Genomic DNA, 26,059 nt, shown 5'->3' on the forward strand with positions numbered 1-26,059 from the left:
CAAACGAAGTGGTATCGCGAGAAGAGGATAGGACGTATTCTCGAGCATCATTTCCGTTGTAAATTTTCACATTCCCGCCATCATCGAGCAGCGTTGCGAAGCGTAGTGTGTGGGTCCACTGTCAACAACGTATACGATATTGAGAAGCAGGTGAATGCCGGCTTAACAAACTTTCTACGCTCGGAGGATCTCCGAAAACGATAGTGTCACTTAGAAGTTTCAAGACAAGTATATATCATCGACAGGTAACGAACTGGGGCGATGTGATCAAACTGCGGCACTGTTTTCATCATCAAATTACAATCAGGCAAATTAGCCAGTTAGCGTTAGCCGGTTCCCGCTAGCTTGCTAGCAGATCTGCTAATGTCGGCCTCCTCCATCCATTCAGAGTATGTGTAAGAGGAGAGGACATTACCTACAACCGTGATATTTCACTTGGCTGTGGTGTAACTCTGACTACCTTTATCTGACTTTAATGACTTTGCACAACTTAGTAGCTGTTCTTGGTCAGAATTTTGTTAACCTAGCTAGAGGTGTTCGCCTGTCTTTGCTGCAGCGACACAGAATGGCTAGTCAGCTAGTTTAGTAGCAAACGTTAAAACTAACACCGTATACATAGCCTAGCTGTTAATCCAGCCGCTAGCCAGCTAACCTGGATGGCGTGGGCTACCGACGCGAATAATATATCTATGAGCGTTACATTATTGTTGGTGTAATTAAATGCGCGTTGTTAGCTGTTATATTACGTTGTTTTTGTTGACTTGAACTTTGTGACTTTTGCTTGGGAAGCAAAGCTATAGCCAACGCGGACTATTAGCAATACTTAGTTTTGATAGCTAGGTAACATCAACTCTGTAGTGGTGCGCACCAGCCTTTTTAGCTCTAATGTTAGTTAAGTTTAACTGTTTCGCGGTGTAACAAGACGTGCAATGCTAGCCTTTGCTTTACGATCATTAAGTTTTATCGGAGTTCCTTACCAGCTTTAAATGTAGCAGTCTGAAGCAATGACATTAATGACAGGTTATTCCAGACTTCATAACGTTTTGTGAATGGAAGTTGTGCGCAATAGTATGGTTACGGCGTGTATGTCTTACAGTTACGGCATGTATATTTAATCCACTTTTGAAGACTGGCTAAAGGTATAACCATACTGACAACACTATTTTAATTTCTTTTATCTAGGGTTTGTTTGATTACAACTCCTAGCCTCCACAGTACCACCTGGAAAACAAGCCATGGCAACTGCGGTGCCCAAAGTCTCCAGTGGTGGCGCTGTTAAGATTCGCTTTTCAAGCCTAGAACTGGGTACCACCAAGTGGAAAGAGGGAACGTTTGAGATTCTAGAAAAGGACAACAAAGTTAACCTTTATCTACGATTCAGCAGTGGTGGATCTTGCAAAACCTTCCAGGTATTGTTCAGTTGCATTCATAAAGTAAAAGGTGCAGCAGCTGAGACCTCTCTTTGAATTCTGTCCTCATCCTTTAACAAAAGCAGCCTGTTAGCTGTCCCTTAGCTGGAAGATGCACAGTGATGAATTGCCCATAAAAATAATAATAATAATAACCCTACGCTCTGCATGTCACTTAACTAAACACTTTCAAAGGTTTACCATTAGCTAAATTAACACTTTAGAATGTGCAAAAAATTAAAACCACCAGGTCTGTGGTATGCTACTAACTACTAACTACTAAACAATAGATGTTTCATGTACATTGTTATTTTAAGCCTTAACAGTCACACAGTTCAATAGAGCTTACAATATAATACATTTTGCCTGTGAGCTCTGTTGTCGTTACAAAAGGTAAAACCTATCAGTCAGACTATTTCCATCTGAAAAAAATCTACTAGTTTAAAAACAATATTCAGTAGAAAAAAAAATTACTGTGGTAAAATGTAGTTAAAAAAACCCATACCTCCTCAAATGAATATTTTTATAAAACACAATTAATGGTTTTAAATTGTCTTTATTACGGGACAAACTAAAGTAATACAATGATGACTCTACTCTCTTTAAGTACCAAGGTGTTAACACAACCTTTGACTTCTTCAGAGCATGACTTTTGAGGCAAGAAGAGCAGTGCCCAATGGACAAAAGAAGCAGCACATAGGGTGCAATAGGGCATTAAAGACCTAAAAGTATAAAAAATGTCAAAGTAACGACATAAACTTTGGACTAGACAAATGAATTATTACAATTTCCCATTTGTTTTCTTCCACTCAGCTAAACCAGAATGTGAAGAATGTTACCCAGAGCCAAACTCGAATCATGCTTTTCTTGAAGGACACCAGTGTCATTAGCCTGGATAAGATGCCCCAGACTTTGTTACAGAAGACTAAGGAATATCTGGAAAGACTCAAGCAAGGAAAGCCAGGTAATTGCTTCACATGTCACATTTTGAAAACATGGAAGGACTCTTATTCAGCAAACATGGAAAATATTTGTGATCTCTCTTTTGTTTAAATTATAAATGTACATGTTAGAATTGGTACAGATCAACAACAGTGTTCATATGTATAAACTGTTTTTCAGATAGTTTGCTCAGGACCTGTAATGGGTGTTAGGGTGTTTTTGGTTAAAAAAAATTAATTTCTGTATCAATCTGGTCACTGTGGATGTTAACTATTATTGCTATTATTTTTGTTTAAATTAACATTAAAATGTGAATTATATAATTTGGCAGCCAGAGTTTTCTAGTTGGGGTTTCACCTGTAACCCACAGGTCTTATTATATCCTGAATTATATATTCAGGAATATTTTGTTTATAGAAAAGGTTGTGCAATATCATTAACCAGTTGTTACACACTGTTGGGTTAGTTGAGTCCTAACTAACTACACAATATTAAAGTATTTTCAATAATTAGTCCGATTATAGACCTACCTTGGGTGTTCTCTTTTTATTTTGCAGTTTTAAAATCATCCCATGGAAGTGCAAACTTTAGTGTGCTTGCCAACCGCTCTGCGAAAAATGACAGCAGTCCTTCAGGAGAGCGACAGGTGGGCAAAAGCACAACACTATATTTTTGCTCAAAGTGTTAACATTAGCTTATTTTAGACATAAGTTAAATATTCAGACTGCTGTCCTCTTGTAGACGATGCCAAGGCGACAAAGTGCAGAAGGCCGGGAGGACACGACACCGCGGAAGCCTCTTGGCAGCCCAAGCAGGGCAGCTTCTACTCCCACCCGCGCTGGACTCACCGAGAATAGGTATGATGCTCGTTGTGTTATTCAAAGTATGTCTCCAAACAATTTAATCCAATTAAAATGTTGCTCTCCGTGAAGATGTTAAGCCTAAAGTCTTCACCAGGTAACTTGTTAAAAACAACTCCTTTAATACATTTTTCCTTTAAATCTTAGATTAAACCTTGTGTGTGACAATAATTGACCACTAAAGTGGTCAATTATTCAGTAATTACCACAAAATGTTGCTCTGTAATTTGAATGCATAAATTCAGTTTTTCTGTCTTAATGATTGCAGTAAATGTGTTTTGCTGTATTCAGGAATGAAAAAAGGAAGCGTATTCTTAATTCTGAAAGTGACCTAACTGAGGACTACCCAAAGGAAAATGACTCTTCAAGGTAAGATGCCTCACTTTTTATACTGTAAGGACTTGCTTTGTCAGCATGCTCCTAGCTTTATTTTTAGTTTATACACACACACACACACACACATACACACACATACGGTGTATGAGTCATTTGCAAGAGTGAGATCTTAATAAAAATGATTTTTTTTCTTTTTAGCAACAACAAAGCCATTTCAGACCCATCAAGAAAGTTTCTACTGAGCTGCAAAGATAAGCTGAAGCAGGCAGAAGAGAACAGGAGCTCAGGTAAACCAGCAGGCCTGTTGGCTGAATGTGCCTTCAGGGCTTGGATATACGTTTTTGTTGGCATACTTAATAATTTCATAGTATTTCTATTTGTGGTGGCTAGACTTTCATGATATGCTTATATGTGCTTGAGAAAAAACATAATAAAAACAGAATTTATATTAATAAAACAGCATGTTCTACTCGTGTGTAAAAGCAATAAAGCAATACTTAATGAGAATATGAATGAATGTGAGCACCTAAAACTTGTATTGTTATTTTTCTAGACATTTTTTCTATTCCACAATATGTACATTTTTATTACATGACACTTATATTATGCACTGACTTGTGCTCTCTCTAATTCTTACTACCTTTAGCCCCACTGGGTTTAACTCCCCTTCAACCAACGTTGTTTTATGGCAGCCGATCTGTGACTAAGGACTACAGCCAGAGCCACTCTTTCCTGGACAGGTACATTGTTTTGTGATCAACTTACTCAAACAAGCTAATATATTTAAACTAAAAAGCAAATGATCAGTTAATTATTGATTTTTTTATCTACTCTAAAACTACCCAGGCCTTCCAGTACAGCACAGACCCCAACAGCTAAGAGAAGTCTCATGCTTCCCAACCACTCCACTCCGTTCAAGAAAGTACGTACCTCTATGGACTATGGCGGCTGGAACAAGCAAAGGCCTTCTACTCTGACACAAACTCAGCCCCCACTGCAAGGGTGAGAAACAATTAAGTGTGTGTGTGTGTGTGTGTGTGTGTGTGTGTGTGTGTGTGTGTGTGTGTGTGTGTGTGTGTGTGTGTGTGTGTGTGTGTGTGTGTGTGTGTGTGTGTGTGTGTGTGTGTGTGTGTGTGTGTGTGTGTGTGTGTGTGTGTGTGTGTGTGTTTATTTATTTTAACAGTATTTTAACTTTTTTACTGCAGATTCTCTAATTTGGGCAATACATGCTACATGAATGCCATCCTTCAGTCCCTCTTCAGCCTCCCCTCCTTCTCTAATGACATGCTGAAGCAAAGCATCCCGTGGAAGAAGGTTCCCATCAATGCATTGCTCAGGTACTTTTTTTTTTTTTTCTAAGCTCATTCAGTTTTTTTGGACATGCCTAGTGTGGCTCTACAGATACATACTTTAAAGGGCCTGGGATCTTAGACTGTTTTTATTAGATACAGTCACTTTAAAAGAGAGCTGACTGAAGTCATTTTATTTAAGTCAGTCTAAAGCAGGGGGTGCCATTTCCTGGTTCTTAAGAGCCACTGTCCTGCTGTGTTTCCCCCTCCCCTATCCCCAGCTCATACTAATTACCTAGATCAGGTGTGTTCAGTCAGTCAGCAGCTAACTGTCACTCAAGTTGATCCCCCTGGAGAGTTGGAAAACCAGCAGCGACAATAGCTCTTGAGGACCAGGAACGGGCGCCCCTGGTCGAAAGAATGAAGGATAACAAAAAGTAACCATGTACCATATTTTCCGGGCTATAGAACGCACAGAGTTTAGGTGGCACCCGCTAGATTTTAATCTTAAGATTTTTTCATATATTGGTCACCCCGGATTATAGGCCGCACGAGTCCACATTGTAACGCAACATATTTACCATACACAGAAAAGACATTAGTTAGACACAGTTTTTTTTTTTTTTTTTTTTTTTTTGTAACTTTTAATTACGGAAATACTGCAAAGTCCGTTTATTTTTGTTTTTGTAACCAGCTGTGTTACAGGTGCTGTATGATAAAGTACAGCAGCGCACCACAAAAGTAATTAACCACAATCCACCGCTGCCAGCTCATTAAAACCACAACCATCAGTGTCAGAATTATTTGGCCTCACAAGTATTTCACAAGTTGAAATGCTTTCACTTTATACAATATATAAGCTATTTCCACTCCTTTCAGGCGCTTTGCGCACCTTATGATAAAGAAGGATGTGGGCTGTCCAGAGACAAAGAAGGACCTTTTAAGGAAAGTAAAAAGTGCCATATCTACCACAGCAGAGCGTTTCTCTGGAAATATGCAGAATGTAAGTTTGCCCTTTGTAAGCTAATCCACATCATATCTCCTATCTGTTAAAAAAAATTAACAGCAGGTGCTTTTATTTTCTTTTTAAAGGATGCTCATGAGTTTCTGAGTCAATGTTTGGACCAGTTGAAGGATGATGTGGAGAAAATGAACAAGAACTGGATAACTGAAGCTGCATCATCCTCTGCGTCATGTGAGAATGGCCAGGAGTCAGCAATCATAGCCAAGGCAGAGCCTGGTGACGAGGTGGACACGTCTCGTGTCTACACCTGTCCTGTGGCAGTAAATATGGAATTTGAAGTGCAGCACACAATTACCTGCAAAGGGTTAGGCTCCTGCACGATCATCTGAAAATCTTAAATATATTTGTCATAACATACCATAGTCTTGAAGTAAAATAAATGTTTTACCGTTGTTTACAGCTGTGCTGAGGTGGTAACCAAGCGAGAGCAGTTCAATGACTTGTCCATTGACCTCCCACGCAGGAAGAAAACTCTCCCACTTCGCTCTATTCAGGATTCTCTAGATCTCTTTTTTAGGGTTTGTCTTTTGGATTTTTAGTAAAAAAAAACTTAATCATTGATTGTTTCTTGCTTTTATTCCAGCGCAAACCAGAGAGAATATAATGTGTTTGAACAAGCTGTTTTTCCCTTTTGCAGATGGAGGAAATTGAGTATTGTTGTGAAAAGTGCAATGGGAAAACGGCGACCGTTACACATAAGTTCAGCAGACTTCCCAGGTATGACTCAAGAGTGATCTATAAAGTAATAAGTTCTTATACTAAATATTTATTTATTCATTCATTCATTCATTCAATCTGTCACATTGACCTTTTTTTTCCCCAGAGTGCTCATCTTACACCTCAAACGGTACAGCTTTAATGCCCAGCTGTCTCTGAACAGCAAGCTTGGCCAACAGGTTGTGATTCCCCGATATCTGACCCTGCTCTCCCACTGCACTGAATCCACTCGACCCCCAGTGTGTGTTGGCTGGAACTTCCAGGTCTCCATGTAAGACGGCCTAAATTCTTACAAATGAGATGTAATGGATTATCATGTGAATAACTATGTCGGCACTGGGAAAAAGTGTTTTAACCACGCTCTGTAAATTCAGAAGCCACTTTTGGAAGAATTACTGAATAACAGTCTACTTAGTTTCATGGGCTCTCATTTCAAGTAATTAAATAAGGCTTAAGGAAAAATCTGTATACTTTGATCTTGGTGCATTGCATTTAGTATTATAGACACAGAATCAATGGTTGATTTAGAATCAAATTAGGTTCTTTTTTTCTTTTTGTTTGTTTGTTTTTTTTAGGTCCAGAACACTGAAAACATCGCAAACAGTCAACTCATCAACCTTTCGGTAAATCCTGCTGAGCTGAAACAAAACATTAAAAATACTATTTCATTCATTCATTTCAAATTCATTTCAAACTTGATGGATGATTCAGAAAAAGACTTGGCCAGGCCTTGTTTTTTATTTTATTTTTCTATTGTACCACTGATTTCTGGCTGTGTGTGTAGACGAATTGCAGGCAAAGTGGCAAACTCCAGCTGCACCCCTGCCTTTATGGACTCTGACTGTGAAGAGGAACCCAACAGAAGAGTGAATGTGAGCAGAAAGCGACGCCTCAGCAGCTGCCTACCTGACAACGATGACCGGCCAGAAGAGGTGATTAGACCATAAAATGTACGCTTGCCCCCTCCCCCTTCTTTACTGTATTGACACAGTTTTGTTTTCAGCGGGGAGCAGCAATGGACTCTGCAGATTTAAGTGGCATTAATGATGACGAGATGCTGGCAGCAGTGCTAGAGATGAGTCGTCAGGAGGCTGGTCTCTCTGCACCGCCCTCTTTGGAGGATGAGCCAACCAGCAGCCCAGACACAGGGTTTGGCGACACAGATGCTCACGACCTGTCTTATCACACAGATCTGCTGGAAACAGACAGCAAACAACCTGCTGGTAATATACATTAGTGAGATAAATAGATTAGAAATATGTATGTACAGTATGTAGTCCTTGATATCATTTAGAAAAATTCAGTTCACTGAAACAAAATCAAAACATTTATACATACTGTATGTAGATGGAAGTGAAATATGCCGGTGTTTTATATGGTGAACATTTGTCTGTGTTGAACCTGTACAGACATGCTGGATTCCTTAGATTTGACCATGGATGAGAACAAGGAGAACCAGACTCCTGAAAGTGTCCAACAGCAGGGGGAGCTGGACTGGGTTCAGCAGTACAATCTAGATCAAGAGAGGGAGGAGCAGGAGCTGCAGCAGGCCCTAGCCCAGAGCCTTCAGGAGCATGTAAGGTCAAAAGCCATCTGACATCTAAGGGCCGTACTTAAATGTAACTGGGATATGTTAAATGTAAGAAACCCCAGTTTGTGACAAAATCTCTATTGTAATGAATAATGTTGATCATCCAGGCTGAGCTGGTGTTACAAAGTGTAATAGACCTCACTGAAGAATTGCCTTTGAGCAAGCAGACCATGCAACACTGCTTGACTAAAGTCACAGTTTCTTATATAAAGTTGTAAAACCTTGTCACAGGAAGCCCAAGAGATGAGAGAAGATGATGATCTGAAGAGAGCCACCGAACTGAGTTTGCAAGGTAAAATGTTGACGAGCTGACGCTTCGAAGGATCTACTCGCATTCTCCTACTGACCTGTTCCATGTATTAAGTGAAGCTAAAATCAATGTCATTTTCCCTATTTTCACGCAACAGAGTTTAACAACTCTCTGCCTGAGCTTCTGTGCTCAGATGATGATTCTGGCAATGAAGATGTGCTGGATATGGAATACACTGAAGCAGAGGCAGAAATCCTTAAGAGGAATGCTGAGGTACTTAATACCCTGGTGCCACATAACATCTATCTGGTATTTTAAATAACTACTTCAGCAAGAATAACTTACTGAGTCAATGTATTCATGTCATGTATTTTAATATATTCTAAGAACTACTTTTTTTTTAAATAATAACCTGCTTTTAATTCCTCTAATCCATAGAGTGGGGAGTTGGTCAACTCTTTCAGACTCATCAGTGTTGTCAGTCACATTGGGAGCAGCTCCTCTTCTGGTAAGCTTCATGAGATGTGTGATCTGTTGATTGTCACCTGCTGCTCTGTTTATGCTGATTTCATGCCTTTTTTTTCTACACAACATTCAACTGGGTAACTCACTTCACATAACCTTTACTTGGAATGACACCACAGACTCTTTTAACACATCTCTATATGAGATGCTATGCTATACTGAACCTAATTAACAACACTCACTCCCTGTTCAGATAATGGTCCAGATGGCTCAAATCCTCTACACATTCCTTGTCAAATCGATCATTAGGGTGCTTAAAAGTATGTTTGATGTCTATGCAGAAAATCTCATGTTGCTTTTTCTCGTGTGTGGGTGTGGGTGCAACGTTGGGACCATAAACAATGTTTTTCCTATCAAGGTGAGGACATTTTGACAACGTGGGGACATTTGGCTGGTTCCCCAGCAGTCCAAAGCTTTTTTGATGGTCAAGATGTGATTTTTTTTTTTTTTAGGGCTGAGGTTAGATGTCTGCCTTTAGTTGTGATGGTTAGGGTAAGGGGCTAGGAAAGACATTGTCAATGGCGAGTCCCCACGTAGATGTGAAGTGTGTGTGTGTGTGTGTGTGTGTGTGTGTGTGTGTGTGTGTGTGTGTGTGTGTGTGTGTGTGTGTGTGTGTGTGCGCGTGTGTGTGTGCGCGTGTGTGTGTGCGCGTGTGTGCGTGTGTGTGTGCGCGTGTGTGTGCGCGCGTGTGTGTGCGCGTGTGTGTGCGCGTGTGTGTGCGCGTGTGTGTGCGCGTGTGTGTGCGCGTGTGTGTGCGCGTGTGTGTGCGCGTGTGTGTGTGCGCGTGTGTGTGTGCGCGTGTGTGCGTATTCTCACTATATTGCCTATTCTCACTTGAGTGTCTTTACCGTAGGGCACTACATCAGTGATGTGTATGACATGAAGAAGCAGGCATGGTTGACCTACAACGACCTAGATGTTTCACGCACGCAGGAAGCAGCTGTCCGGCGGGATCGGGACCGCAGTGGATACATCTTCTTCTACATGCACAAGTTAGTTGGCAAATTAGCCATATAATTGTTTCACTTCCCGTTCCCCCCTCACATGACGCTGGGAGCCACCTGTAAGATGTTCTTTAACATTTTATCTCTTATGTCATCAGGGATGTGTTTGAACAGCTGTCAGAGATGGAGCGATCTGGAGCCAGCAGCACTGCAGAGGCAGGAAGGAATGTCCTGCAGCCCCTCTGAGTATTACTGATGCCGTCCATTTTCAGTGCTCCTCATCAACTTCTGTTTGTCTAAAAATCTGTAAATACTAGTATCAGTTGGCACTTATAAATGCATAAGATACCAAAAGTGCGGATAAAAGCATTCAGTGGCTCAATTATTGTCTCTATATTTTTGGAGCTGCAGTTTTTCTTTACTGGTTTTATCAACTAATTGTTTGTAATGGATTTTTCTTTGTTTGATGATACACCTATTTAAACTTTAATGCCATTCATTCAAACTTTGAAAGTAACTATCAAACACCAGTTGCTACTGGTACTTCATGGAATATATGTTTTGCAAACCCTTTATTTACCGTATGAACTAAATAAAGATATATTCTATGTTGGAGGATAAGCTACTATAGAGTTAGAGGGTTATTGCATTTAGCGGGTACATTGCAATATTTATGTTTTGGCACAAACTGGGCAAATAGCTTGCTCTCACAATGTGTGAATATTTTACCAGTTGCTTTTTGTGCTTGAGTTACAGCAGATTTGAGTGCGTGTCCTTCTCTATTTTATAGATCTAGTAATAAGACTAATTGAGCTCTATAGTATAAATTTTACTGAGCTTTTTTTTCGAGTAAAGCCCATTTTATTCATTTGGGGTTTTGACCTTGTGCCTCCCAAGAGAACTTTTATAAATGTGTATACAAGCTTTACTTTGAAAGTTGCACAACCTTACTGTTTTGGGATAAGTTTGTCCTTAATGTACAAGTTAGAGTTTTCTATTTATTGCAGAATAGTGTTTATCTTAACTAGTTCAAAAAAGATAGGCCATTCATTAATACCACATTTACATTAAAGTGTAATGTCATATTCTTTAATGTCAAATATCTGGTGACCCTGTGTAAAGTTTTAAATGAGTTGTGCTGCTTGTATATAGGATGAGGCAGGAACATGTGGTAGTCCTGTACTAGGTATAATACTACACACTGACTGTACAGCTTTTACTTCAATACAACTTGCTGCCACTATCGAAACAGAATTCTACTGCGCAACATGGTGTGTTTGCTGTATATATTCAGATCACACGAATATTTTCTTTCCACAAAAAGTAGAATCATCAGTAGAGCGTATTAAAAGATGAGTAATTAGAATTCAGTGTGGGAGAAAAGAAGGCAATTTATTAGCAAACCTTCCAGAAGTACAGTATTCTGTTGCATCATACATAAACTCAGTTATGATTGTCTTATTCATAAATTAGACTTTTGTCCATGTCTGTATAACAAGGTGCGTTCTTGAACATCCTGTCCCAAATCCAGTGTGAAGAAGGCAAAATGTGTTTGTGAAGTAAGAATGAATTGCTTTTCTACCCTTCATATATGACTGACTCTTCCTAAACAGATTTTAATAAAATATTTCAGTGAAAGTGAAGAGACCTTTTTAATTTAGTCTTTCAGAACTCAACAAGTTAGAACAGCATCAAGAGATGTGTGTCATGTCCTCCAAAAACAGTTTTAGCAAATTCTGATCTTGGATTTGTGCCCTCACATTTGGTTATAAATCATGGAGCCTTAAAATACAAGATTACAGGATGGAGTACAAACAACAACTAAGCACCATAGTTTGAATGTAGCATTTAGAACACAGTGTCCATTGATGTCACCTATCTTGACTGCATCTCTTCATCAGTGGCTCAAGGTGTCGCCCAGTTAGTCTGTTGAATTCACTCAGAATGTAGTTTTCTTTCTGTAGCATCTGAAAAATGATAATTTTAGAATGTTGACAAACGCACCTTAACTTTCAACATTCCTCTGTAAAATGTTGAACATTTGCCCCTTTAAGTTAGGAGAGCCTTTTAATACATTGCTGCTGATACGTTAAACGTGAATTATTTTTCTTTCACCATGTCATCTTTAAACAAACCTCAGTCCAGTCTTCCTCTGTCTCATGTCTGTAACCCAGCAGGTGACAGATGCCATGTGCAGTGACAACCTTAAGAGCACAACAGAAAAGTTAACTCACACAGTTTAAGATTTCTTTTGCTACAATCAATTGCTTTCTGAGACTTGGTGAAAGCGTTAATCACGGGTCAAACAGAATGCGTTGAGCAGCCCGCTGGTACCCACAGTGAGAGCTCCATGTAGATCCAGAGACTCCTCTTGGCATTGCTTCATCACAAACTCGACTCCCAAGAAAATGTCCCCCAGGTTCAGCTCGTCTCTGTGATGAGGGCAAGGCAGCTTACCTGGTCTTATGTCCTGAAATCAAACACAATTCCATCCCTTTATCGCGTTTAATTGAGGTATTAAAGCTGAATATCCTAAAATAATGTGCAGACAAACGCACCTCATAAAATGGAAATGAAAGAACATCCGTGGGTACATTTTTCTTTCTGTATGTGTTATTAATTTGTTGAATCCTGTCGTTATCGACACAAATGACGCCCAGGTCAAATTTCTGGATGCCCAGTATGTGTCTCAGCGTGTCGACATCCTTACGTAGTCTGGCTCGACGAAGAGGCACCACCTTTTGGAGGTTCCGCAGTACTACTCCCATTTCAAAACTACGCGTAACACATAACCGGCAGTTAAAACATCTTCATGCGTAGGTAACCTGCCTCGGATAAGGGCCGGATACGATAGTATTTTTCACAGGAAATATATGAGTATTACTGGTCACGCTTCCCTTGGCTGAGCCGGTGTTCAAAAATTCAGTCAGAAATCAAGGTGACACGTCCCAGAAATATCAACATATAGATTCAAAGCGACGATGTGCACGTTCCCTTGGTTGTTTGATTATATAGTTGCTTTGAATTAAAAATAGCCTGTTAGCGGCGAGTTGGTTTCTCAGCAGAGCAAAATTTTGTCATTGAGTTAGACAGTTGCATCAGTATCGATCACGGAACGAAGTTTGGCATTCAGCGGCGGCGACAAAATGTGTCGGACCGGAAGCGGATGTGGACAATGTTTTGAATCGTAATAGTTAACGTCGCACAACTGAAAAAGGTGAGAAAAAGAGATTTTGCCGTTCAAAATCTCAAAAACGTACATTTCCAGTGGTTATTTTGATACTATATATATTTTATAATAATTAGATGCTGTTCTCAGCTAAAGGTGCGTTAGCTAAGTGTGTTGTGTGCTAGCGACCGATCTTGTGTTTTAACTTACATACGTTTTGTCCTCAGAACGCCTTATTGACTTTTGGAGGTGATTAGAAGGCTGCGAGAGACTGGAACGTTACAGATGTTTGCTGTCTTTGACGAGGTACACGCTTGACTAAACAACTAAAGACACCAAATATCCGCTAACGTTAACATTTGCGCTATGAATCCATCCAATCCGTTTGGGAGTCCACAAGGTGGAGCTTTCCAAGCTCCGAACAACTCTGGTTTGTTCCAGACATTTGGACAGCAAAATGCCAGTAATCAGTCTCAAACTATGGGCTTTTTTCAACCGTCAGCGTTCGGGCAGCCATCTGTCCTAAATCAGCCCTCGTCTCATGGAAATACCATCTTCGGACAAGCTCCTGCCTTTGGACAGTCCTCTGCACAGCCTTCCTCACTGCCTACAATAGGCCAGACTCCAGCATTTGGACAGCCATCTCTAGGAATGAATAGCTCTAGCTTTGGCAGCAACACAGCACCAGCTTTTGGACAAACTAATGCCCCAAACCAGGGTTCAGTCTTTGGGCAGACACCAGCCTTCGGACAGAGTTCTGTGTTTGGACAGACGCATGGATTTGCCCAGCAAACCTCAGCTTTCAGCAAACAGCCAACAAGTTTTGGACAACAGCCATCTAGGTTTGGAAATTCTCAGATGACCTCTGCTGCCACCACTGCCTTAGGGCAACCTCAGCCACTGACTTTTGGACAGCCAGCATTTGGTCAGCCGCCATGTACCAGTGCTGCCACTACTGTATTTGGCACAACTCAAAGTGTCACCCAGGGCAGAACCTTTGGATCGTCCGAGTTTAGTTTCAAACCAGCCAACGAGGCTCTTTTCAAACCTATCTTTAGCGCCAGCCCTGAGCCTACTAACCCTCAGCCCACCTCACTGTCCAGTTCACCTTTTGGTAACAAGGCCAGCTCCAGCGTCGTGAGTAGCACCAGCACCACTACTGGTTTCCCTCTGTTGACAAGTGCTAAGTCTGGGCCTCTGGGCTTTAGCTTCTCACAGCCAGCTGCAGCCCCCTCGGCCTCTGGTCAAACCAACCCACTGACGACAGGCAGTAGCAGCAGTGCTACAAACAATTTGCAGTTCACATTTTCTCAACCGGCCACCCTGTCAAGTTCCAGCACTAAGGCTTCCGCCACACAGCCCACCACACCATCATCTTTCAGCTTTTCAGCCAAAGCTCTCCAACCTCAGACAGCACAGTTTTTTGGAGGATCCAATTTTGGACAGCCCAGTAAAGCTGAAACTAACACAGATGAGAAAGTTAGTGACCTTGAGACTTTACAGGATACAAATATATTTGCACGATTTACTAAAGCCAACAAGCGTAAGGAAGACCCAGAAGTGCCCAGCAATGTCACAGAAAAACCTACCACTGAGGATGATATACAACCAGAAACAGATTCTCCAAGACATCCTCCAAAACGGCCACTAATGAGGTCTCGTGGCCCAATTGCAGGCATATTCAGCAGAGCAGTAAGTGGCCTTCGAAAAGATGGCACCAAGCCAGTAAAGCGAGACTCCACAAAGGAGATGCCGCAGCAGGCAGTCAACCTGAAGGAGACAAAGACAGAGGAGGAAGTTGTTCAAACTCAGGATGACAACTTAACTGTTAACCCACCCACTGTACAAGCGCTGACAGATGGGTTGGAGAAAGCTGAAGGGTCAGGTGAGAAAATTATTTAAACTGTTTCATCAAGGAATCATTTTTAATTCAGAATAAATTTTCATGTGCAAGATCTTCACATACATATATAAAGAATTATTATATTGATTATCATAATTAGTGTGAATAAACATACCAACATACAACCAATAACAAAATAACAGACATTAAGCAATAACAACAAAGCCTAATATCTTTCTTTCTTTTGATGAAACAGGTATTGCTAAAAATCAGATGAACTTTGATTTAATCATAAAAATATTGAATGTTAATGTTTTCTGACTATTTTGATGTTTGTCGCTCATTGTATTTGTCTAGATCCAGTAACAGACCCAGATCTAAACTTTGAAACCACAACTCCTGTGAAGCGAGGGGTACGCACGGAGAGCTCAGAGAGCTTCAGTGGTTTGTCGCCCACTGACTCCACCATCATTCACTGCAGGAATGTGCCTCCAGCTCTTAACAAAAAGGATATAATAGAGAAGCACTTTGCTCGTTTCGGCAAAGTCTGCAAGGTCCTCTGTCGGCCTGCCAAGAATCTAGCTACAGTACACTTCAGTGATCATGTAAGCTGGATTTTCTTCATTTAAATGCTGTATGGTCAGCATAATATGGCTGTCTTTTGTTGGATGGCACTATGTCTGTCAATAAAAGCCCATTTTCTCCTCAGACCTTTAACTAGCATTGTTTTATTAGAACACTTAAATTTAACTAACTAATTATAAATACAAAGCAGACATAAATTATTAGAACGGAGTAACAGCTAAAGCAGAGCACTAGTAGTTTATTAGTAAACATACTTGGTGTAATGCTTCACTGTGTCACTGAACCTCTGTTCAAACATGAGACTGACTGAAACCTCAGGCAAAGACCCATATAAGAGCAAGCTGATCCTCTATACCTGATAGTAATGAATAATTCACATTTTTTCAATGAAATGACACTCGGCTAAAGACATTTCTTACAGGCATCAGCTGCAAAGGCCAAGAAGAAAGGCAAACACCTTCACAGACACGAACTTCTTCTTCTGTGGCAAAGAAAAAAGCAAAGTAAGTAAATGCAACACATTTTTATGATAGATGAATAATAAAGGTGTAAAATAAAAATAGGTACAGGTACTCAGAAGAACCGTCATTTCATAAAAAGCCTGATGATTTCCTGTAGATATTTTCTCACAACAATAATGTTTTGCTATATTGGTGGAAATGAGTTGTGTTGATATTTACAGTTAGAGATTTTTACCGCTTTATTGCTGCACCATTAGGAAATGATGACGATTTAGTCACTAAAAGACATGAGCTAAAGCAAACTGTAGTTCTTCCAGCTCCAGCACAAATACACTGACTCCATAACAGATACGGTCAATGAACAGTATTGTTAATCTAGGGATGTTCACATAAGATTGTGTTTAGATGTATTATGTCATTATTGTGACCATTGCAGAATGAATGTAATCATCAGAAAGCAAAGATATTAGTTCAATGCCCGTATTGAGCACATCATGGTCCACATGAAGGTGGTAAAGTTTATATTTACATGGATTTATGTGACCGTAACTGACTGGGCAAAACTGCTCCACATAGGTAACTCCTTTCAGCTTTATCCCGTCAGGCAAGTTTTTACGCCGGATGACCTTCCTGGTGCAACCACTCAGGAAGGGGATTGAACCCACGACCTGTGTGACAGGAACGCAACGCTCCACATACAGTAGTGATTCAATACTACTAGTAACATAATTAAAAATAATTAATATTGTTTGTTAAACATGCATCTGAAGCCTGTTCAGACTCAGGGTTACAGAGGATACCAATTACCTTTTTGTGTCTTATATTTAATTTGATGGACAATATCGAGTCTGCGTTAATTTTGTGCTCCAGGTCCAGGAGAGAAAGGGAGCAGGCCTCCAGCAGAAGAGGAAGAGGCAAGGGAAGAAAGTCAGGAGGGCACAGACTCCAAAGCTGCTTCCTCTCCTCTCAGAAAACCTCAACTCAGAGGTCCTGCAGTGAGCAGCATGGGGACCCTGAACCGCAGGTACTGTAAAATAATGTGTAATACTGTTTCTCTTTGGTTCAGCATTATAGACTTGGATTTAGCTGTAACACAATTATCTACTATGTGCTCTCATTTTCTTATCTCATGTGTACTTTAACCTGTCAGCTCACCTGTGAAGACATCTTCTTCGGCCAAGTCTCTGCAGTTTGACAATGAGCCCCAGACAGAAGGTAGCACAGAAACCCAGAGCTCAGAGCGCCCTGTTCCCATCTCTCTCCTTCACATGATAGGCCAGGTGGCAGAGAACGCTGAGGATAAGTACCGTCTCCTGGAACAGAGAGATAAGATCCTACGACAAGGTGAAGCTGCATCACAGGATGGCTCAGTTAGTTTGATCAGCATTGAACCTCTAACCGTTTGCATGATCTATCTGCACAGGTCGGCCTAAGAGGACGGACCTGAATCTGTCTAAGGTGTTTGTGGGGACCTGTCCTGACATGTGTCCAGAGAAGGAGAGATACATGAGGGAAACACGAAAACAACTTAGTGCATTTGAGGTTATCCCAAATACTGAGTTGGTAAGTGCCCAATTGCCTTTATTGGACAATCAGGTTTCAGCTTGTTCTAATATTACTACAAATACTGTAAATTATTGTTGTAGTGCAAACAACATTAAATTCTTGATTAGATTATGATTATGATACTTGACTAGATTTTGATCATTGTATATTGACATCAAAAGTTTTTGCCTCTAGGTGGATCATACAGCAGCCATCAAAGAATATAGTCGCTCGTCAGCAGACCAGGAGGAGCCTCTTCCTCATGAGTTGCGCCCCCTACCTGTTCTTGGCATGACCATGGACTACCTGGTGACTCAGATCATAGACCAGGGCCAGGACAACTACCGAGACTGGTATGACTTTGTCTGGAACAGAACCCGTGGCATTCGTAAGGTGAGCAAAAGTTTCGGCTGTAATTAAATATTGATTAAAATTCACAGAAACAACTGTTTGTGTTTTTGGTGTAGTCATACTCTGCAGAGCAGTTTGTGCTGGACCTGAACTCCTGTCTGTCACTTTGTACCAGCTCATTCTTTTTGTGTCCATAGGATATTACCCAGCAGCACCTTTGCTGCCCGCGCACTGTGATGCTGATTGAGAAATGCACACGCTTCCATGTGCACTGTGCACATCATCTCTGCGAGGAGCATATGTCGTCTTTTGATGCCAAGATCAACAACGAGAACATGACCAAGTGCCTTCAGAGTCTCAAAGAAATGTACCAGGACCTAGCCACTCGTCAAATCTTCTGTCCACGGGAGGCAGAGTTTCGTCAGTACAGTGTGCTGCTAAGGCTCAACGATGGTGACATCCTACGGTCAGTCCACGGAAAAACATCCATGAACACAGACTTTCATGAACAGCAGTTATTCTTGAAGTGCATTAGGTTTCTCAGTCCACACCCCCTCTTGGTTCAAACAGGGAGGTGCAGCAGTTCCGGGACGAGGTCCGTAACTCTCCTGAAGTGAAGTTTGCGGTGCAGGCATTCGCTGCAGTCAACAGCAATAACTTTGTGCGCTTCTTCAAACTGGTGAAAAGAGCCTCATATCTTGCTAGCTGCCTCCTACACAGATACTTCAACCAGGTCAGCACATGTTTACTCATAAAAATTAAACGGTATCCTCAGTAATGTCTTTATTATTCGTTTTTTATTACTCGTTTAGGTGAATTTAGTCATCTAGTTATTTTTAGTTATAGTAGAGTTATTAGTGTTAATAGTATTTAACCTAAACCAATCAATAGATGTACTTTAAAAAGGGGAAAATATGTATCTTTAATTTTTTTACATTATTTAATATTAATGATAATTTATTCACAAAAACAAAGTTTCTTTGATCACACACTAAAAAATTTTAATAATTCATGTCGTGTAAACAGCCCAAAACTTTGTTTAATGTTTATTTGTGTTTATGATAAATGTGAAGAGTTGCAAAACTACAAGATGAAGTCCAGATTGACCTTTGTATTCTTTTGATTCTCTTCTGCTGTTTTTTAACACGCAAATGCAGGTCAGAGCCAAGGCCTTGAAGACCCTGAACATGGCTCACACTGTCGGCCCACGGTCAACTGCATTTCCTCTTGAGGATGTGGTGCGGATGGTAATGTTCCGTGATGCTGCAGAAGCAACTGACTTCATTCAGCAGTATGGCCTCAACGTCAGCGATGGGTAAGTACTAATACTATACAAGTGCTCAGATTTAGTTGGTGTATTTTATTATCAATATCAAATATACTTGTAATATTTGATTATATAAATAATATGTTATCATATTATACAGAAGCCCATGTTATAGTAATCTTATTAACAAACTGGGCTAAACCAGTGACCTTCTCAGCTGAGTTAACTGGACTATTGCACTTTTTTTATGCATCTTTCAGTATAAATGAAATCTTATTTTGTTAACAGTATCGTTGAGCTGAGTCGAATAGCCCATCAGGAGCCAGAGCTGCCACTATCCCAGAAGAAGTCTGAGATCATTCTCGCAAAGAAAACAGTGTTGATTGGAGAGGTGGTGAATGGAGGCCCCCTTCCTAACCCTCCAAAGCACATCCCTATCTGCAGCTTCGACTTCCAGAACAAATACTGCGGAGAGGTCACGCAGACTGAGCCTTCTTCAGGTCAGTTCTCGGGTACAGCTCCAAATACAGTGACTCATTTAAACCAAGCTCAACATAAGGCTAATTATTATATTATATTATTAACCAGATGTTTTTGTCTTTCATTCTCTAAGCTGTTCCTGCCAAGGTGGAGGTCAAGGCACCACCCAACATTGAGCTGCTTTCACAGCCCATGCCATCCAGATATGGAAGCATTGTCAGTGGGTTAATGTGTCCAGTTGTCAATGAGGCAGGAGAGCCAAGTGAGCCTGCAGATGCACAGCAGCTCTTTGCGATATCTGAACCTCAGCCTGAGAAGCCACCATCACCTCCTACCAAACCTCAGCCGTTCTATAGTGATGAGGTAGGGAAAGCTACAGATCTCACTTTAAAGTAGAATTCACTGATACTGAAGTCCATTGTTAAATCACTTTCCTACAGTGTACATGTAGTTAAGATTATTGATATTAAATAAGGGAGTGCAGGTCAGTTGGCTTTGTTACACTAAACAAAATTTGGGATGTAAGGTTCTGTTTTCATTTTATGCGTTTGCTTGTCTCTGCATTTAATAAGGTTCTCATATGTATCATACATAATTTATTTTTTCAGACAGAGCTTGACTTACCTAGGTCCCTAACCCTCTAGTTTCTGATTTTGCCAAAGATTGCTAGTTCTCTTGTCTTGTTCTCACATCTGTAGGACATTATGGCTGAGCTCCAGTGCATCATCGATGAGGTGGTTAAAGCAGAGGTGGGAAAGGTTGCTGATGCTGGTAGCAGCTACGTCAAAACTGCTCTCATGTAAGTTTAAATGGTCTTTTTATGCATGCAAACTTTAAATAGATTTGTTCTTTTATACAGTTCTTTGTGGTTATTGGATGTAGATGTGATGAATAGATTAGTGTAAACTGCAGTTTAGGGACCTGTTTATTCTGATTTTTACAGAGAGAGCAGTGTCCAGCTGGACTCACTGTTGGGTGAGGTCCTGGGACAGATGATACAGGAGGCTTCATCTGCGGAGATCAGGTTGGAGCAGGAGCGCGTCGCTGAAGAAAGACGCAAGCTTGAGGAAGCCAGGTTGTTTTTTTTAGTTAATTGGGTTAAATGGCTTGATGTTAATGTAATTGTCTTCAATTTCGTTTTGGTCACATCCATATTTCCATTTGTTTGTGTACCAGGAGGAGGCAGGAGCATGAGGCATTCGTGGCTCAATTCAGTTTCTCTCTCTCCACTGAGATCGTCCACGAAGTTGTAGATGAAACCATCAAGGAGACTGCTGCTGCTGAGATCAAGTAAGACTGCTAAGACTTCCACTTTGACAGTTGTTGCCGTATGCCGTATGCCGTATACAATGTGGTGTTGTGGCTCCAAAACTATAGTCCTCACACTCATCACAGGTGACCATTTTCAGGATCATACACCTACTGTAGAATGTACACTTCAGTGTAATTGCTGCTACAATCTTTACCTAAACAGATGCACAGATGACAAGCTGAACCTTTGAGATCAAAAGTACTAGATTTACAACTGTAGTACATGTTTTTTATATTATATTATATTATATTATATTATATTATATTATATTATATTATATTATATTATATTATATTATATTATATTATATTATATTATATTATATTATAATTCATGCGTCTTGATGATTTTTTTATTACTGATGTGGGTTGTAATTCATGATTTAGTTATTCTCATCACAAAGTGAGCACATCAAAACTGATGTTTTACCCAGGTTTATTATACCTATGACTTACAGCCACTTGTAATAATAAAATACGATTTAAAAGGCTATTCATTGAATTTGATTTTTTTCTTTTATTATGAACGTTTTTATCAGACAAGCAGTCAATGAGAAAGCCCAGTGTGTGGCTAAATGCACTGAGCAGGTCTGCAGCAGTCTAGTGGAAGAGACTTTGAATGCAGACATCAGTCTGTTGGTTGAAGAGATCCTTGATGCTGAGCTGCAGTGTATCCACAAGTATATTAAAAGGTATGAGATCTGGAGAACAGGAACAGCTCATTGAACATTATCATAGAACCCACACATCACTGTATATAATTAAAATATCCATTTATGTATTGCTTCCTTCTCTCCTACTTGGGTCACTAGGTGGCGTGACGTTGTTGCAGTTCGCCGGCAGCTGAAGAGACAGATGAGAGGATTCCCTGCAGCTCCATGCTGTGTTGACCCCTGCTTTAAACTCAAGCTCTGGCTCCCAGCGCCCCTGCACAGCCCTCCATAGCGGATCTGACCCGAGGATTAGTCAATCTAGGCAATGCAGGCACTTTGACCCTGTCTAGCACCAGGCATGTTCGCCCCCTAGGCGCTTTGTGTGCAAGGACTATTAATGAGGAAGCTCTATGTTTTTTTTATAGCATTCATTAATTGCTATAAAACTGTCTATGGTCAATTACATCAGATTTTAGTCCACTGTCTTTGCCTGGAACTAATGGCTTTATTGTTCTTCTAAGTTTAAAACATACTGTGTTTTCTCAGGTTGCTGAAGATGAGACGGGAAGCGACTCATCAGATGAGAGTTCATTACTACTTCCAGCAGCTGCTTGAGTGAGCTTTGAGTTCATCACCATGTTTGTGGAGCCTGTCTTCATGCTAGGTTGGGTGACACGTTTTTGCTTGCCTTTCAGAGAGACTGTGTGGAAACCACTAGACCTGCCGGCACTGGTGACAGAAAATATTCCTGACCCCCCTGACAGAACCTTCTGGAAAGCTGCTCTCCTCTTACCCAGCTATCACGAGTGTGTCGCCAGCTTGGCAGACAGGTATGACACTGGATCTGTAAGAAATGTTTGATTACCATAACGCTGCATAAGATCTTATTTAAAACAAGATCAAATGAACACATCCTCTCTTTTTCATTTTAGGATCCTTACAGACTGGCTGGAGGTAAAGATGGGTGGAGACAAGGCATCAGAGGTCAGGGAGGAGAAGCTAGACGGGACGTTGCAAACCCTCTGTGTCATTAATACATTGCAGGAGAAGGAAGAACAAACTCACAAAGTCCACATTACAATCAAGGTGAGTTAAACCTGCAGGTAAACCAGACAGTGAGGTTCATAAATATCTGAGACAAAGAGTTTTGGGTGTCTGCTGTGTGGAGTAGCATGTTCTTCCCTTACTCACATGAGTCTCTGGGCTCTTGGCTTTTTAAATTTTAAATGTATATGGAGACTTGTCCAGGGTATGTTCTGTCCACCAGTAAGGTTAATGTTTAATATTATTTTTATTGTATATATGTCAAACATATTTACTGTTGTGAATGGTTAAACCTCGTTACTATTGCACATTCTTGCACTTACTCTGTTATAACTACTTGATGTATTTCCTTTTACCTTGGTTGTATATCATGGTTCCAACCTCTCATCTTTTGTCTTCCAGGCGTCCCGAGGCCTGCTGACTGAACACAGCCTGTCCCAAATTGAGGAGAGCTGTGAGCTGAATGGAACAGGAGCTCTCATTATGTTGCTTCCCTCTCTGCCTGTCATTGAGTCTGAGCAGGATGTGCCTCTGCTATCAGCCCTGCTTCAGCTCAAACAGCTCCAACAAGCCAACACCTGGCACAACCCGCTGCCTCTGGTTGTACTGGTCCCAGGAGCTGCCAGTGGTGCTGCTGATGTGCAGAAACTTGAAGAAGGTAATGAACAAAGTATGACAGTAAAATAAGATCAACAGTTTTCTGGATGGTCACCATTAAAATCAAACACAGAGTATGGAAGTTGATTAACCTGTGCAAAATGTAAAAGCCTGCTTTTGATGATTTGTCTTTCAGCTCTTATGCTGCAAACACTAGTGAAGGAAGGTGTGGTGTCTGACTACACGTTCTTCTTCATACCAGAGACCATCACTGACCTACAGGGATCCAAGCAGGTACTGCTTATACACATGTGTATACACACACATGTCATTATAACATCCTGCAACCAGCAGGGCTTTGTTGGGGTTTCATAGTAATTGTGAATTAAAGTCTTAAATGTATTTTGTTGTCTTTCTAGTTAAACCAGGCCATACGTTGGCTGCTGGCTCACGCTCCACCACCCTTCACACTCTCCTGCCAGACCTTGGTCCAACTCGTGGAGGGCAGTTTAAGCCGCGAGTTCAGTTCCAGAGTCTACGCCCACAGACAGGAGCGGGCCACTGCGTGTCTTCCCTCCCAGGACCCTGCACCTGTCATCCAGCTGTACAATTCTGTCCTGGCCCACATTGCTGACAGAGTCTCATCACAGGAGCTCTGCAGACTCTCATGGCCCCCAGGCGAATTCTATATGCCCGATACACGTCCATTTGTTCCTCATCTGGGTTGGAACTCTTCTCAGCACCTGGACTGGCTACGCAAAGCCATCCTCAGCCTGCAGCTGCCACAGTGGGAGCCAATATCTTCTACTGGTCAGCCATTAATATGTTTAACGTTTAACTTAAATTTGTATGTTTGTCCAGTAGATAAGATACTTTTTTAATTGTTCATCACTGTGTTTATTGTCTCTGCCTTTCTAGAGTGGACTGAAGTGTGCTCCTCTATATTTCAATACGCTACTCTGATCCCAGTCTCGAGGCTTAGCCAGCCTCTTCTAATGTCACAACTGGAGAACCTTCTGGAACGAGTCAGGCTCAAGGCTCACTGCAATGGAACCCACAGATCCAAGGCATCCAGTGGAAACTGGGGCAATGAGGATTGGGTTCATCCATCATGTAGTCACATCCCCTGGGATGACGTGTTGGTGATTTGCATAGACCACAAGCTGAAAGACTGGCAGATATCTGAGTCACCTGTATGTGAAGGTTAGAGCTGTCATGTCCAGCAAGCATAAAACATAAACAGCATGTTTTCAATGTACCTATTGATGATTTCTGTATGACCTATGTTATATTATGGAATTAATATATTTTTAATATGCTTGATTTCTTTTTAAAGATGCTGTCACAGAGGATGGAGAGATCCTAGTGTATTTCCCCACAGGCACACTGCAGGATTTCCAGCCTCCTCAGGAATGGGTCCAGGCCATCAGACAAACACACAGGGAGAAACAACAGGAAAAGCAATGGTATAAGACCTGAACTGTTCTTGCTTGTTGAAAACTGGCACATTTAAGGCATTCGAGGCAGTGAATTGAGCTCCTCCTAAATCTTGCCGTGAAGTTAATACATTTGTCCTATTTCTCTGTCACTTTGCGTAGCCTAAGATACATTGGTCAAATTGGTTCTGTCTCCTTTGTTCTTTCAGCTTCACTGCAAGTGCAGCGTCTTGCGTTACGCCCAGCAGTCTGTCCCTCAGGCAGAGGCTGTTTCCAAGTCTGCTTGAGCCTTGCAAGGCCCCGGAGGCTCCACTAGACATAACACACACACCCACAGTGCAAGAGCTCCTTGTCCACAAAGTCCTTCAGAGATTAGAGGAGGAGAAGGCTGAAAGCAGGAGGTATGGCAATGGTGCTTCGATGTTCGTATAGATTTTGGTATGTCAGCAGTGTTGACAGGGCAGGTGTTAGGACTGTTAAAGAACCTTCAAAATAGAACACATCATTTAAAGGAGTTACATTTCTTTAAGACTACTGTAGCAGTTTTACATACAGTTTGTGTCTCACATCACCCATATTCTCCTCTACAGGAGCACAGAGCAGCTTCAGTGTTGGCTGAATGGAGACCCCTTGGACCAGTTGTCCACACCGCTGTTCATCCCGTCTTCCACCCTGCTGTCCATGCCTACAGCTGTAAGACAAAGCTCTGCAGCCAAGACTAGGGATGCCACACCTGCACAGGTAATTGTCCTCCTCCAGTGTGTCAGGGTCCCAGTTGAAGTAGCGTTAGTTAGACACAAAAGTTATTTCTTAGATTGTGTAGATGAGCTTAGGACAATATTTTACTAAACATGGCAACTACAAAATGCTGAATTTAAGCATTGTGTCTGCCTTGACTTTGCAGCCTGAACATCTGTCAGAGGTCCGGCTTAAAGCCTCTCCTGCATCCATGACATGGCGAATAAAGGAACTGGAGCGACAGATTTTGGCAAGTCAGGAGGAAGAACAGGCCTGTCGACTAAAGCTGAGTGGGTTGCTGAGCATTGTTGACGACTGATAAAGAAATCTTAGGTCATGTTGAGTGAGCAGTGAAATCGAGTTTGTGTTATGTTTTTGATTTTATAAAGATTTTAAAATGTATGTCATATTACTTTTACAAAAATCTGCAAAACTTGCTCTTGTTTATTTTTGTTTGTTTATAATTCAGTTATCCAGATTGCATGTGAATTATGTATGAATTGCATTTGAGATTTTGTTGCATTGAGGTTGCTGTTGTTGTTTTTTTTATCAAATGTTGAATAAAGGTTTTAACTTTTCTGTTCACCTGTTTAGCCCAATTATTATTGATAGGTCGAGACGATAATAATTAATACGAGCACGTGTTGTTTATAGTAGAGGATCTCTGATTGGAGCATTTCTGAGCACCCACC

General features: G+C 41.0%; 3 protein-coding genes across 4 annotated transcripts; 2 read left to right on the forward strand and 1 right to left on the reverse strand.

Annotated features, from left to right (window-relative positions):
• The first annotated feature begins 17 nt into the window (after nt 1-17).
• Nucleotides 18-11,530, forward strand: usp37 (ubiquitin specific peptidase 37). Of its 2 annotated transcripts, none has more exons than XM_055504808.1 (24): nt 18-150; nt 1,183-1,409; nt 2,223-2,373; nt 2,909-2,997; nt 3,093-3,208; nt 3,503-3,580; nt 3,746-3,834; nt 4,194-4,287; nt 4,394-4,549; nt 4,753-4,884; nt 5,716-5,839; nt 5,929-6,164; nt 6,261-6,378; nt 6,498-6,577; nt 6,684-6,848; nt 7,153-7,200; nt 7,362-7,509; nt 7,581-7,800; nt 7,987-8,153; nt 8,400-8,460; nt 8,576-8,691; nt 8,857-8,926; nt 9,797-9,935; nt 10,046-11,530. In XM_055504808.1, the coding sequence occupies exons 2-24, from the start codon at nt 1,236-1,238 to the stop codon at nt 10,131-10,133; spliced, it is 2,859 nt and encodes a 952-aa protein (XP_055360783.1). In that variant the 5' UTR covers nt 18-150; nt 1,183-1,235; the 3' UTR covers nt 10,134-11,530. The 2 variants fall into 2 exon arrangements, with proteins under 2 accessions (XP_055360783.1, XP_028991797.1); XM_029135964.3 differs by having other exon boundaries at nt 92-245.
• On the reverse strand, nt 11,259-12,993 carry ybey (ybeY metalloendoribonuclease). The gene is made up of 4 exons (XM_029135971.3): nt 12,446-12,993; nt 12,226-12,357; nt 12,023-12,091; nt 11,259-11,854 (listed from the first exon to the last, which is right to left on the reverse strand). Exons 1-4 carry the CDS (start codon nt 12,653-12,655, stop codon nt 11,759-11,761), a joined length of 507 nt encoding a protein of 168 aa, XP_028991804.1. The 5' UTR covers nt 12,656-12,993; the 3' UTR covers nt 11,259-11,758.
• Nucleotides 12,994-25,952, forward strand: mcm3ap (minichromosome maintenance complex component 3 associated protein). The gene is given in 30 exon segments (XM_029135963.3): nt 12,994-13,104; nt 13,284-14,941; nt 15,257-15,504; nt 15,906-15,987; nt 16,816-16,969; nt 17,096-17,289; nt 17,369-17,508; nt 17,686-17,883; nt 18,039-18,307; nt 18,412-18,574; nt 18,999-19,156; nt 19,397-19,608; nt 19,722-19,951; nt 20,287-20,387; nt 20,532-20,663; nt 20,765-20,878; nt 21,439-21,591; nt 21,712-21,806; nt 21,809-21,908; nt 22,099-22,167; nt 22,248-22,382; nt 22,485-22,638; nt 22,999-23,254; nt 23,390-23,487; nt 23,613-24,003; nt 24,112-24,396; nt 24,530-24,659; nt 24,839-25,030; nt 25,220-25,370; nt 25,534-25,952. Coding segments are annotated over 29 exon segments (6,276 nt in total). The 5' UTR covers nt 12,994-13,104; nt 13,284-13,422; the 3' UTR covers nt 25,687-25,952.
• Nucleotides 25,953-26,059: the final 107 nt, after the last annotated feature.

The sequence above is a fragment of the Betta splendens genome, chromosome 21, assembly GCF_900634795.4.
Source record: "Betta splendens chromosome 21, fBetSpl5.4, whole genome shotgun sequence".
Lineage (NCBI taxonomy): Eukaryota > Metazoa > Chordata > Actinopteri > Anabantiformes > Osphronemidae > Betta > Betta splendens.

Excerpts from the sequence above, each read along its gene's own strand:
- ybey (XM_029135971.3), bottom strand. The coding sequence starts at position 12,655 with ATGGGAGTAGTACTGCGGAACCTCCAAAAGGTGGTGCCTCTTCGTCGA. Across the intron at positions 12,092-12,225 it reads ATCTACATGGAGCTCTCACT|GTTGTCACTGCACATGGCAT; the intron begins GTGGGTACCAGC and ends TGTGCTCTTAAG. Across the intron at positions 11,855-12,022 it reads CAGAGGAAGACTGGACTGAG|ATGCTACAGAAAGAAAACTA; the intron begins GTTTGTTTAAAG and ends ATCATTTTTCAG.
- usp37 (XM_055504808.1), top strand. The coding sequence starts at position 1,236 with ATGGCAACTGCGGTGCCCAAAGTCTCCAGTGGTGGCGCTGTTAAGATT. Across the intron at positions 2,374-2,908 it reads ACTCAAGCAAGGAAAGCCAG|TTTTAAAATCATCCCATGGA; the intron begins GTAATTGCTTCA and ends TTTATTTTGCAG. Across the intron at positions 6,849-7,152 it reads TGGAACTTCCAGGTCTCCAT|GTCCAGAACACTGAAAACAT; the intron begins GTAAGACGGCCT and ends TGTTTTTTTTAG.